General features: G+C 49.8%; 2 protein-coding genes and 1 long non-coding RNA gene across 5 annotated transcripts in view; all 3 read left to right on the top strand.

Annotated features, from left to right (window-relative positions):
• Nucleotides 1–3,125, top strand: part of Dcr-1 (Endoribonuclease Dcr-1) — a 54,011-nt gene extending 50,886 nt beyond the window's left edge. For all 3 annotated transcript variants that reach the window (XM_089558474.1, XM_089558475.1, XM_089558476.1), the window contains 2 exons: nucleotides 445–520; nucleotides 1,352–3,125. In XM_089558474.1, coding sequence (XP_089414600.1) covers nucleotides 445–520; nucleotides 1,352–1,532 — 257 coding nt within the window. In that variant the 3' untranslated portion in view covers nucleotides 1,533–3,125. The remainder of the gene's footprint in view (nucleotides 1–444; nucleotides 521–1,351) is intronic.
• A 4,864-nt stretch (nucleotides 3,126–7,989) lies between these two features.
• On the top strand, nucleotides 7,990–8,971 carry LOC149332928 (uncharacterized). Its single transcript, XR_016284915.1, has 2 exons — nucleotides 7,990–8,216; nucleotides 8,827–8,971. It is a non-coding gene; the product is annotated as an uncharacterized LOC149332928 (long non-coding RNA).
• Nucleotides 8,972–11,790: 2,819 nt separating this feature from the next.
• Nucleotides 11,791–12,993, top strand: LOC149332927 (uncharacterized). Its single transcript, XM_089555926.1, has one exon. It carries the CDS (start codon nucleotides 11,950–11,952, stop codon nucleotides 12,658–12,660), a length of 711 nt encoding a protein of 236 aa, XP_089412052.1. The 5' UTR covers nucleotides 11,791–11,949; the 3' UTR covers nucleotides 12,661–12,993.
• Nucleotides 12,994–14,232: the final 1,239 nt, after the last annotated feature.

The raw sequence follows: 14,232 nt of genomic DNA, 5'->3' as shown, positions 1-14,232 counted from the left end.
CGACAGGGGTATAAGGATCTCTTACAACATGGAAACTGATACTCAGGGAAGCAAAAGATAAAACATAAAAACAGAAGTTAATGTGAAATGAACATTGTTGAAAGCTTGCAAAATGGAACGTAATATGAACAGTTTTGCTTTGGATATATGGGAGTGTATATCTGGCTGTGAAAGAAAGTTGGAGATAGTTGTTTGCTTTTGCTCTCAGTTGAACGATCTTCAACATGAATGCACCAGTCGTGACCAAGATTTATTTGCTACAAGCTCAGTCCTCCTGCAAGGGAATTTAATTTTACCATGGTCTCACTTGTGTATTCTGAATTTGTGTCTCTGTGTTTTTTATTACCACGGTTGTCTAACCGAGAAATTTGATACTGCTAAAAAAATGTCTGGTGAGAAGATTGGCTAAGTGAACTGCTTTCTTTTTCTTTTGTTTTTTTCCAGAATACTTCAGCACCCATGTACCAAAGTCTCCTATCAGGGAGCTCTTGGAGCTTGAACCTCAAACTGCCAAGTTCGAGTAAGTACACGGGGTACACTGTTGTAACTGTATTTCTTCACATGACTCGCTGGGAACCTTAAACTTTCTCTCCTGGCTTCGGCTTGCTTGCCTTACGCATTTAAAGATGAGAGAGATACCACTTCAATAAACTTGAGCAAGAACAAACTGGCAAACGCACTAAACTTTAGACATCCTGCATTTGGTAGCCTGCGTATTTTGGCAAAGGAGCTAGTATGGTAAACTAGAAGTCCTTGCTGCTTGAGCTCTGAAAGGCAAGTTAGATTTGTGAAAAATAATATGTGCTAGAAAGAACTTGAAAAGTGCTCTCCTTTTGCCACAAGTATCTTCATGGCAAGTGACTCTTTTGGGGCAAAATTTTTTTGCAGAGGCAATATATCGAGGCATAGTTTTTGAGCTTTTGGCAAAGTCTTAAAAATACAAATCAAGGCCACTTTGTTGCAGCTACGTTCGCTTTTGGTGCGTGTGGGGCGGGGGGTAGGGGTAGCATCGCATTAGGAACAGCAATGTCAACACAAGATGGATTGGTGCATTACTCAGCCTACAGAAGCAGTCAGTCAGTCATTTCATCAGTGTTAAGTGGCTTCGTCTGACGCATATATGTGCAATGCAGTAGGGCCTTATTTTCAGCAGCTTCCAGCACTTTTCTCAAAATTACCAGTGATATCAGCAGTTGACCCACACTGTGGGATGGGTTCTCGGGCGTTGCACCCATTCTAGAAGCAGTTGAAGCAAAAACGTTCTGTTGCTAAGCGCAGGCTGTGTCACGGCATTGTGGTCGGTAAAACAAAAGTTCAGTGCCAAACTCTGAGTCTACCTTCTTCAATGCAGGCGTGCCGAGATGACCCTCAATGGCAAGGTGCGGATCCGGGTGGAAGTGTTTGGCAAGGGACGCTTCGTTGGTGTCGGCCGCAACAAACGCATCGCCAAGTGCACCGCTGCCAAGAGGGCGTTGCGGGCGCTCAAGCGCATGCGGCAGGAGGGCAGCACCGGCATGCACAGCACGTTTTAGGCCACCGTCCCTGCTTGCAGCTGCGACCTTGTTCCGCGCCACTGCACCGTCTTTTTTATTTTTCCGTTAATCGCGAATTGGGAAACCTGCAGTGTCAACTTCCGCCTGTTGCAAGTGTCACGCATACCCTTGTTGAGAGCCTGTTATCAAGGACATTGGCTCGGCTTAGCTTCTCGAGAGTATTTCCAATGCAAAGCTGGCTGCTACAAGCCATCATAGCACACTGTGTCTGCATTTCACTGGCTACTGGCCAGGTGTGGTTGACACACGGTGTGAACTTGCCATATCTGTGACACGGTCACTCTCTCATAGAGCTTGGGAGCAAGGCAGCGACGGAGTCCATGTCCCTATTCAGCCCTGCCTGTCTCGAGTACTTGGTGAATTTTTTAACATTACCTTTGAAACTAGCTCCCAGAAAATGGCCATTTCTGACCTCGCATAAACGCCTTGACTGTGGGTGCTAGCACAGCAGAACTGAAAAAGACTTTTTTTGTTTTCTCTTCTGCCATTCTCTAGAATGCTGCAATTTTATCACGGAGGCATTCTGCGTTATTTTCATTTTACTATAAAAAGTGTCGGGCAATTAGCTGCACTTAAGCTGCACTTGTGACGTAGATAATTATTTCTGCTGTGCATGTTTCGCTATTATGGAACGTAATTAACCATTGTGATAGTATGTTTTGTTTGTTCACTGCAAGAACTGCAGATCATCTCGATGACACTTTTCTGTGTGAAGAACAATGTTTTAGGCACTAAATATCACTATCGGGAGGACGTTATTTTGCACTTTGGTGTCAGCATTTGTCCTGTAAGATAATGCTTAGGAGGATGTTATAGACGTGCATTGCAAGGCGAAAGTTTGAGGCAATTCAATCAGTGAAGTCAGTATTTGTCTAGTCTGTTACACAAAGGCCACCGCCTCAACTTTTGATGTGTGCATCTGTGTGTAAGAAAACAAAGCGCTGTCGTTGGTGCATCTTATTTAGACCAGCGTGCAGTGCGCTGTTTCAGTGTGTCGCGCACTCGGAGTGAGCATGGCGGGATCTGTAATTTTGTAACAAACTTCAGGTGCAACTCTTCTCGTAACTGTGATGCCTTGCATTTGTCTAGCCTACATGAACACAGCTTAGGAATCTTTTATGTCTTTGCTGACTTTCATAATGGCATGGTGGGCTTCTGTGACGCTTAGCTTTTTATCTCCAAGTCACTAGAAGTCGCCTCACAGTAATGATCATGTCAGCAGTGCATTAGAGTACACTTGAGATGGTGCGGCATAAATATCCCTTTTAGTTGTTGTTGAATTCCGTTTTCATTTTATACATTTTGAAGGAACTTGCGTGATTGTGTCATACTGCGTAGCTTTTTCCGTTCAATATTGTCGATTTAAGTGAATCAAACGAACTTGCCTGAGATTAGGACATTTTGTATCCTTCTTTTTTTGTACCTGTCATTGTGTTTGTACATAAGGTTGCACGAACTAATTATTTTACCTAGTTTCTCAGGTTCTTTTAACCTGTGACTGAGTGCGAACAGAAGTGAACATCACGATTACATGCATAAAAGAAATAAACAGAACCCTTTTACAATTTTCTATTTACTGTGTCTCTTTTTATATGTGCCAACCGCACCTAGACGTAGACTACTGCTGTGCTAGAAAGTAAGGGATGGATCACGGATGTATGTCGAACTCAAAAGGGAATCGCTCAATAGTTATGCAAATGGATAATTCGATACATAACACATGGAAACAGATAACCTCATTTGCAACCCCCTAGCGTGAATGCAGTGCACCCACACTAGAACTGCTGCAGCGAGGTGCTGCCCTCCGGCGTATTGGCAGCACGCCGCTCGCTGGGCGTCGTTAGGCCTAGCTCACTTGGCATATAAGCCACAGCGGGCGGTGCTTTCGGAGAAGCCACCGCCGATCATAAGGGGTCAGATTCTGTTACCGGTGCTCTGTAACCCGAAATTATCTCAATTACTCTGCAGTTGGCTTCTGCAGCGCCTTCAGCAGCGACGCAGACCACGTGAAAGCCTTCAGTCTGCTCGGCTGGCTTCACTGCATGACAACCGGTGGCCCCAAACGCCGGCTTCCCCACATAACAGCAGTGATGTGTTGAAAGTATATAAACACGCGAGACCTAAGCGCTCCCCACAATCGCCTCGTCACGCGGTTTTACAACGCTAGCGCTGCCAGCACGCGTCCAAGACTACGCAGCCGACCTGGCTCCCCGCGAAAAGTGATCGCGGGAACGCCATTAGAAGAAGCGCCGCTTGCAAGGGCGGGGCGCTGAATTCGATATATCGAATGTTTCGCTGAACGGGAGTTCGATAAATGCGAACACTGATATACTTCCGCATGACATTTTCAAAGGAATAGCCTGAAAGTTCGATATAAGAATTAATTTGACATATCCGGAATCGACTGTATATGAAGTCACCGAAACCAAGGAAAGCATAGGGGAATGTTCCTTTTCTTTTTTTTTAATATTTCGTGTTAATGGACGGGAAATTGAGCATAATTATTTTATGGCTGAACGATAATTGATTAGAAAGTGAAAGAAAAACAGCCACATACGTCGCCGGTGGGATGCGAACCCACGACCTCTGTATTTCGTGCACAGTGCTCTACCAACTTACCGTCTACTTCCGGGCATTTGTGTTGCATGTGACCTAACCTTGAGAATGAATGTTCACCAGCTTGCAAGTCAATTCAAACAGGATGAGTTATTGCAGTCATCAAAGAGAACTTTGCGTATTCAAATACACAATGCATCCCGTACGACTAAGTAGGCCACAATTTAAAGGAGTCGCCGCGGTGGCTCTGGTTATGGCGCTCGGCTGCTGACCCGAAAGACGCGGGTTCGATCCGGGCCACGGCGGTCGAATTTTGATGTAAGCGAAATTCTAGAGGCCCATGTACTGTGCGATGGCAGAGCACGTGAAGGAACCACAGGAGGTCGAAATTTCCGGAGCCCTTCACTACGGCGTCCCTCATAGCCTTTGGGACGTTAAACCCCAATAAACCAAACCCTCGCCCCGTTCTTGCTCCACGAGAACATCCCCTATCGGCGCAATATGCGGCCTGACGGCACTGAGCTCTTGTTCGTGGTTCCTCAACACCAGCCGTTCCAGCGTCCTTGGACAGCTCCATGATGCTCCCACGGCAGGTCATCTTGGCTGCACCTCCACTTCTTTTGGCCAGGTCTCTATACCGCTCTGTTCGGCGCTATATGTGGCCGCTTGCGAGGTCTGACAGCGCCGGAAGAAGCCCTCGCTTCTCCCGATCGACCGCCTTCAGCCGATTCACATCACGATAGACCCGTTTTCCCATGTCGGCCTCGACCTGCTCGGCCCTTTTCCGGTGTCTGCTTTGGGAACCAAATGGATCGCCGTCGTGATGGACTACTAGACGCTCTACGCTATTACTTGAGCGATCCCAACCAGCTCCGCCACGGATGACGCGGAGCTGGTTGGGATCGATTGGTGGATGTTCCACCACAGTGCTCCCCATTACCTCCTCGCCGATTGCGGCCGCCGCTTTCTTTTCCAAATGGTCGCCGAACTTCTGCTCCTGCTCCGTCCGCCATAAATTCATCACGGCCTGCCACCTATGGACAGACGAACGGCCTGACCGAGTGTCTGAACCGTACCCTCACCAACATGATTTCCATGTTCGTCTCTGACCATTACCGTGACTTGGATATATTAGCCTCCCATTTGCGACATTCGCATATAATTCCACAAGTCACTATACAACGGGTTTCTCTCCTTTTGATCTTTGGCCGCGATCCTCTGCTGCCTTTCGACAGTGGACTGCCCGCCACCGCCTCCACGACTATGCTCGGGACGCCAGCGCCTGCGCCGACGCCGCCCGCCTTGTAGCTCGCCAGAGGTTGTCCGCATCCCAAGTCTCTCAGAAATGCCGTCATGACTGTCGCCATCGCGACGTCACCTACCCTACGGTCTTGCTCTGGGTCCCGTGCTGCCGCGTGGGCCTGTGTGAAAAATCTCTGCCTCTCCATAACTGAGAGTAGAGTAAGCATGAAATGTTTACGGGCATAACACATTGGTTGTAGAGGGTACTAGACAAAATCTTGAAATGGGTCTAGTGTTCAACACACCACACCACACTCTTCTTGTTGCGCCGAAGTGATCGCCTGTGCGGGCTTAGGTAGGCAGCCGCGAACCGTGGGTGGTGGTGGTGAAAACATTTATTAATCATAGAGAGAGGTGTTGGGGGTCGTGACCTGAAGGGTCACGCCCTTACAACCACTAGGTGGGATGCCTAGTCAGGCACACCATTGGCGTTTGCCGCAGCCCGGGCGCGCTGCGTTAAGGCCCTTTGGGCCTCGAGGGTGCAGCAACCGGACAGGGTCGCCTCCCAGTCCTCTCGGGTGGGGTTCGGGATAGGGGGTAGGGATGGGTTCTGCTGGCAGGCCCACACCATGTGGTAGGTGTCAGACACCCCCCCACAGTGTGAGCACCGCCCGACGAATTTAGGATCGAAATGCTTTAGAATTGCCGGGCACAACATCGTGTTGGTGAGCAGGCGCAGGAGTACCCGCTCGTTGACCTTCCCCAGCCCTTTGCATGGGGTGGGAAGAGTTTGGTGCGTGGATTTGTAATAATCGCATATTTCCTTAAAAGTGTAAATCGGATTGAAATGGAAGTCCTGGTCGGCGTCGGGTCCCGTGGGAAATGCCCGGAGAGAGAGCGCGCGGGCGGCGGCGTCGGCTGCCTCATGAACCGTGGCGGCCTTGTCGCTTTCGGGAGCGGCCGCGTAATCATGGCGTTGTCGGCAGGGGCGAGCAGTCTTCTGCTGAGGCGTATCACTCGCAAAGCGATCGCTTTCCGCAAGACGCTTCCTACCTCTCCTTTCATCAGGCTCCATTGCTCGACAGCTGTGACGGTGGTGGCATTGAAATGCAGGACGATGCAGAAGCGTACGCGGACACGACGAGACGCAGGCCTGACAAGAATGTATATGCAGCGCGTTCGAATACTCCGCGAGCGTGTATACATCTGCCTGCCAAAGGTGGAAACGTCATGAGCTGAAGGCCCAGCGACCGGTCTTTTACATGCGTGGGTGTAGGACCGCGGCGCCACCCTTGGAGACGGCGCGGAAGCAGTTTTTCTGCCCAAAGCCCTTCTCGCCCTGGAGCTCCCCTCTTGTTCTAAGCGGCCCTCTCTCTTAGATAGTCTCGTTAAATCTCGTACGGTGCCCGGATGCTCTCGTTTCAGCTCCCGGATGTGTGGAATTCAGTGCCCGGATGTTGGCTCTCGTTCTCGGCGTGACGTCACCACACTGCCGACAACGGGAGCTAAAAGCAATTCATGCTTAAAAACTTCTGTCGTTCTGTACGGGCCCTTACCGTGTCGTACGTCAAGTGTCCGCAGTGACGAAAGAGATCACACCGCTGCATCCACAGTCTATACCGCGCACCGACATCGTACATGTGTCTCGCCTCAAGCCCAACTACTCGCACTCTACCTTGCCTTTGTAGCGCGCGCACCGGGACTGCTTTTGCCGCTGGTTGGCCTCAAATAAAGATGGTACATGCCCACTACGTGGTAGTGGCTAAGACACAGGATTTGAACTGCTGGAAACAGGAGCGTGTATAGAGGGGGAAGTGCTGCGGACGCTGAGAGGACGACGAAGTGTCTAGAACGACGCTTACTGAGAAGAAGAAGACGTACGCTGTGGTGCACGCTGTTCTGCTCCTAGGCCATCGATCTTTGTCAGGCAGATCACTTATGCTGCATATGCGTAACAATATATCACACGCGATGCCCAACTTGCGTCGTCAGCTTCGCCGCATGTTTTCTCCATACAAAGACAAGACCACGTTCAATTGCTTCCCAAGCAACCACAGATATCCGTCGGACGTACGAGCTAGATCCGAACGTCCTTTGCCGAGATCGGACGTCCATCGGACGTACGAACACAATCCGATTTCGGATATCCGTATTCGTACATCCACCGGACGTACGGACAGTGTCCACTTTTGTATATCCGCATGAGAGACGAGGTGTACGTCCGAAGGATGTAAGGCCGAGTATTTTCCCAGGCCATGAGTATGGACGTTTTTTATTTCACAGAATATTCGCGTCTTTCGTGTATGTATACTGTTTTATTTGCATCAGTTGGAGGGTTTGACGCGAAGATGTTTGTAAATTGGTGCGATTCCACTCCTACCTGCAGTGCAAGAGCCGCCAACGAGCTAAATTTATCTAAGAGGAGAAGCAGGTGTTGCAGAATTTTGCAAGAACTCAATGCCTAGTTTTGTAATTATAAAACTTCTCCAAATTAGTGGAGTTCTGCGACATGTCCACCGTTTTGCTAGCTAAACTTGCCATTGAAACCATTCGTAAGTATCAAAACTCCCGTGCATTCTGCTATCACCATCAACATAGATGTCACTTCGTGGTCAGTCCAATCCAATCCATCAGTACGGCTCCGTAGCGCTGCTGTTGTTTTGTCGCGTGGTGTTGTCGCGCAGAGCTTTATAGCTATGTTATTATATTGTGTGGCTTTGTTCGGTCTGTGGACGAAAGTAGAATGTAACTTAAGCAATTCGAAAGATACGGGAAGCTCCTGAAGCTCTTCTGGAACACCGGAATCCCGTACTGCGTCGACCTTGGTTTAAAGAAGGCTTAGTGCACATGTGATTGCCTACGAAGGTATGTATCCAGTACACTTCTTGGAACTTGCTTCTAGGACAATGCAGCATGCTCATATAACATTCGTTCACAGGACAGTGGGAGCAGTAAGCGCGAGGAGATGGCTTCCACAAGTGTGTGCTGTTCTCGCACTTTCGGGAGCCTACATCACACAGCTGCGGGAGCCTTCAACTCGCGCGGCTAATTCCCACTCCTCTTCAAATTTGCGGGACGGAGTATTGTCGCATCTTGTTAATTTTTAAGGCATCGCTAGTTTCACTGTGCCTGTATAAAGAGTGACAACGCGCGAAAGGTAGACCATAGGAAGCACGTGTTCGCAGTGGTTCGCAACGGAAGCTTTGCGGCTTTCTGTGCGCAGTCGCGTACACTGCTGCGCAGGTTAGTGCCCTAAGGCCCATGAGAATAAATAAAGAACAGATACATTGTCAAATGTGGTGTGGAAAAGTGAGAGCTGTTATTGCCTTATACTTATTGAGGTGTTTGTTAAAGTGCATTGTCTGTTATACTTGCAGCACTTCTATTAATTGGTTCCAATGTTTTTAACTTGGGCTGCTGCATTATGCCATTTGTTTCACATGACTGATGTTTGCCGCGTTCTTTTTTATTTCAGAAATTCTGTGGGTGGGAAGATTACGGATGTTTGTCCCAAGCTTGCCACATTTGAAGAGTCACATTTTAAGAAATTTTCCGAATATAACCCATTGCTCTGCTGATGTATCATCAACCACAATAAAGTATGCGTGCTATGGATCAAATTGTTTTTGGTTTTATTGCATCGCGCGGAGTGAATAAAGCACGCATGCACCATATATGCGAATATTCGAGAAAGATCCGCCAATGGACGTACTCAACTGGACGTCCGTCGTCGGGCGAACCGTATACCTTTGGCCACCTTTCGGACGGCCGACGGACGTCTACCGGCTGTTTGCGGATGTTCAGCGGACGTACAGAACATCCGGAAAAGACCTCTGTCGGCCGTCCGAAGGATATCGGTGGTTGCTTGGGTTAGAGGGCCTAGCGGGGTGGCCAGTGCACTTACGACTACGTGAGGGCCTTCCTCTCAGATCGAACCGCTGGGCATAGGAGACGTTCACTCCGATCCAATCCGCCTCACAGGTCGGGGCACCCCACAGGGCTCAGTTCTGTCGCCCACATTGTTCAACGTTGGCCTTCCCCCGCTGCTCTATAAAACTCCTGATGTTCACCATGCCCTCTGCGTCGACGACATCACGATATGGATGACGACAGGCTCGGGCGGCCACATCCAAGATGGCCTAGCTTCAAGAAGCCATAGAGGTGACGCAAAACCACGCGAGTGAGAGTGGGCTTGCGTGCGCACCTGACAAGTCAGAACTGCTCGTTATCCGCATGCGCTCGAAGACCCAAGTAGTCGACCCCGATAGCGGCCTCCATCTCGAAGGAACTCCCATCCCTAGAGTAGACAGACTGCGGGTGCTGGACCTTCACCTGCAATCTAACGGCCAAGCGACCTACACTGTACAGCTGCTTCAGAAGCAATCTGCGCAGGTGGCACACTCGATCCGCCGCATCTCCAAGAGACGTGGCCCGGGCTCAAGAAAAGCGACAACCATGCATATGCGTATCATGCAGACGTTGCTAATCAGCCGTGTTGTCAAAGGCTCGGTCGAAGCGAGCTGAATCGGCTGAATGTCCTCCAGCGATCGGTGGTCAAGACAGCTCTCGGACTATCCCCGTGCACCTCGACACACCGCCTGCTCCAGCTGGACCTACAGAACACGGCAGAAGAGCTTGCGGAAGCCCAAAGGACCGGCCAGCTCACATGTCTTCGAGACACGAGAATAGACCGGACCGTTCTGCGTCCACGTACTATAGGCTACTCGGACCCGACCATTCCGTTGCAGCAGAGGCCCCACCCCATCCAGCCCAAACTCGCAGCTATAAGACAGAGTCGCGCCAGTCCCGAATAATATGCACCCCGAGCTCCACGCCGGCCCTAGGACAGCCGAGTCAAGGCAATCTTGCGGCAATACGGCTCTGAGCAAAAAGTCCCCTATATGTCGATGCGGCGAAATACCCTACCAGCACAGATGCTATATAGGACTAACAGTTACAACTGCCACTGGCTAAATTCAGATTACGGGCTCCGTTCGAGGCATGAGCTCGAGCATGACGGCTTAGGAGACCGCCATAGTGGTAGCACTCGCTTCCATACACCACATGGCCCCACATGACTAACACCACGCCTGTCCGACATACACAGTAATTACAGACTAACAGGCTGCGTGTCGTGCCTTCGCGAATTCGGTAAGCCGTGGCGGTGTGGGGAGCATTAAAGTCGCCAAGTACGACGAGAGGATTAAGTTGGGCTATGCGGTGGCATTCGGAGAGCAGGGGACCAAACGGAGCGCGTTTTAGTTGAAGGGGACTGTACACATTGAGGATGAGCGTGCTTTGCTTGCGGGCCTTTTGGGGAATATTTTCGATTAGTTGATGATCGATTTCGGACAGGTTGACGGTATGGGCAGTAGCGGCTATGGTTTTCGAGACCAGGATGGCTACCCGGGATGCGAGGTGAGTCTGGAGCGTGTAATAGCCTTATATGCGGATGAACTCTCTGCCGACTTCTTGAAGGCAAATGACGTCTAGGGGAGGGGGGGGGGTACTGGGGAGGAATGTATATATTGCAGAAGAGATGCTGCTTTAGGACGAGAAGAACGGCAGTTCCACTGCCAGATTTCAAGGTGGTGGAGCAGCGGCGTCGATGCATGACTTATTGGGCGCTATGGTGGTCGTCTAGTGCCGGTAACTGACCCGGTTCTCCGAATCACTGAATCGAAGACACATGCGGCTTTAGTGGGGCCCACTAGGGGTTCGGTAGAGAGGATTCGTTTACGCGGTAGGAGGTCTATGCAAGTTGTGAGGGTGGCGTACATCTCCTGCATCTGTTGCTGGAGTTGCTGCATAGTAACCAGCTGTTGCTGGATCTCTAGCTGGAAGGTGGCCATTTGCTGTTGCACTTGTTGTTGGTATTGTGAGAGTTGCTGCGGCATGGTCTGCAAGATATCTTTCTTCATGTCGCCCAAGTATTCTAAAGGGGCAGGAGTGAAGGGCGAAGCTAATGCCCGTACTATATACGTATACACAAAGTCGTCATACCCTATAAGCATGACTTAGAACCTTCCATGCGACTTGCGCACGTCGTCGTGAACACTGAAAAAAGGCCGTACGCCGGCGGCCACCAACAGTGAAAAATGCCTAAAAAAATAAACATACAACAGAAACGATCCAAGCACAATCGTAAAACCTGTTTGAAACACCCGCCAAATACAACGATGCCGATGATGCTGAACACATTCCTCGACTCCAGGGGCTCATCGTACTAAACAATTTATTCGTAATTTATTGCAACAAAAAATGTGGCGCGCGTTTGCATTGTTGTGGTTCAGTTTTTAATTAAATGTTGATTATTATTTATGGTGCCCAAGAATTTATTGCGAAATAGATGTTTAGTGGCGCCCTCTAGGCTTTCACACGTCGTATCACAACGTGCAGCGGGTGCTTCAAACCTTTAAATATCGGCGGGTGCGGCAAGGGTACACTGTAGCAAGGGGTGCGGCAGCTGTCGCCCGTCAGTTCGTGCATCCTGCTCTCGCTACACTGCGCTACCGCTTCGTCAGCTGTTTTCTACCAACGCCTACAACCTCGCTGCATCCCGGCATCGTCGCAGCACCTGGCAGCTGCGCGCTCCAAGATGAGCGACGAGTACATCGCCGGCCTGCACCGGAAACTCGACGTTCTCGGTCTTTGCGTCGGTCTGTCCCGGCTCTCGCACGATGACGCGTACTTCGTGAAGGAGGCCCAAGCGAAGCTCCAGGAAGCCATCAAGAGTCAGCATAGGTGCCACGAACTGATCGCGCAGTACGAGAAGCTCAAGGATAAGGAGGCCAAGCTGTTCTCGGAACTCCAGATGCAGTTGGAGCTCGCCGAATGCATGAACAAGTTCGTGGACAACCTCCCCGTGGCGGCGCCGGCACAGAAAGCAACCGCAGCAGGGCCGAAAGGTGGTGCTCAACCGGCTGGTGTCGCCGCTAGCGTGGCATATCTGACCGAGGACGAGTTCGCGCGGGTGCCCAAGTACATGCGGGGCCGGTTCACGCTGGCCGGGCTCAACAAGCTTGTGGACGCTTTCAACCGGGCGCTGTCGTCCAAGTACGCATTGCTAGCGCTGCCCAAGACTCGCCTCAAGGAAGCCCAGTGGAAGCAGGTGACAGTCTTTCGCCAGCAGGAGACGCAGGAGACGAAAGGCGTGCGTTTTGTGACCGACGCGGATTTGACAAAGGGCCCCTCGGCGGCGTTTGAGTCTAGCCGCGCTGTGAATGCTTTCGTCGTGCTCATGCGCCACTGCGGCAGACTGCGCGAGATCAGGGGACCGCAGCGCATCGTGCGATACGTAGTCGTCTGAAACGCTGCCACCTCGGCCTGTCTTTGTAAATACCGTGTTTGTCGCTTCTTAAGACGCTGTGCTTGTTCTACACATTGCATGCTTTCGTGTTTTTTTCATGCCTCTCCGCTTCTTTGGCTCGGTGGTTGAGGCGTTCGGCTGCTGACCGCGGTTATTGAACCCTGGCCATAGCAGCCGCATTTCGATGAATGGTGAAGTGTAGAAGGCGCATGTGTGCTGTTCGATATCTGGTGCGCGTGAAATAACTCCGGTTGGTCGAAATTAAGCAGGACTTTCCGGGGTGACTCTGCCTCCTCCGCCGCCATCCCTTCGATCACGGCGCAGTTCGGGTGTCCAATTGCAAGATGTGAGAGTTACTGTGCCTTACCTTTCCTTGCAACCAATTAAAGGTTGAAAATTGACGTAGTGTCACTACGTGAGTCTGTACTTACAAGCCTCTGCTGTATCCACGGGAGACAAAATTTGTCTACTATATGTTGATGAACAAAACTGCAGGTTTCACAGCCATGGAACTACTTTTAGAACCTGCACTGCTCCTATGCACATGAACCTGCACATCTGCTCGTTGGTGGTACTTGTTTCCAATGTCGTCTTTTGTGCAGTTTTAACCTTTCCAGAACAAGAATGTCCTACAAAAGTATAGAGTACTGCCAAACTGTATTGCTTCCTTCCAGTTTACTAAAAGGTTTGATGGCTTATGAGCGTTAAACGTCCCAAAGCGACTCAGGCTATGAGGGACACCGTAGTGAAGGGCTCTGGAAATTTCGACCACCTGGGGTTCTTGAACGTGCACTGACATTGCACGAATCAGTTTACAGAAAGTAGGGAACCAGTGCCAGCAAGTTTTACTATGGCAGTCAAAAAAATCGGCTGGACTCTCGTGAATTTCAGCAGGCAGTAAAGCACTTATTAGCACTCGTAATAGTGCAATCAATACACATAAGTGTAGATTTGAGAGAAGAGATTCTATTGCCTCAGTGCTTGAATAATTTCATAACTTTCTGTAGATTGGACATTCCCCGGCACTTGGCAAAATGCAGCAAAAGACCCTTCAATCATATTTTGAAACTCAAATTGTCAGACCCAGTCTGAAAAATGACAGCAGTTTACTCTGCTACTCTGAATATTCGAGTGATAGCTATTGTTTCTACTGATTTTACTGTTTCATAGCTTAACTTGCTGCTTGCAGCTGCTATGTGTACTCGGATTAAGTACTCAGTTTCAAGTTTTAACCATTTATTAAGTTATGCTTCTTGATTAGAACCCACTCTGGCAAACACAGCCTTGTGGTCCGTGCAGTAGTTGGCTATGGTTTGCAGATCCATTATGATAATCTTTGCAGGGATCACTCAGAAGGCCAAAATTGGTCACTATTGTATTGTGCACATTCAAATTAGCTTGAACAATTTTTGTCCAAATCAGAGATCGAATTTCAGGGGTGGCCCAAATTTCTTGAGTGGCCCGGGTAAAATTTGGAGGTCACTATTGTATTGGGTACATTCGAATTAGTCTGGATATTGATTTTCGCCCAAATCCGAGGTCAAATTTTACCTCCAAATTTAGCGGTGGGCC

The sequence above is a fragment of the Amblyomma mixtum genome, chromosome 8, assembly GCF_055824585.1.
Source record: "Amblyomma mixtum isolate Tamu chromosome 8, ASM5582458v1, whole genome shotgun sequence".
Taxonomy (NCBI): domain Eukaryota; kingdom Metazoa; phylum Arthropoda; class Arachnida; order Ixodida; family Ixodidae; genus Amblyomma; species Amblyomma mixtum.
This window is presented reverse-complemented; position numbering and strand designations above follow the sequence as displayed.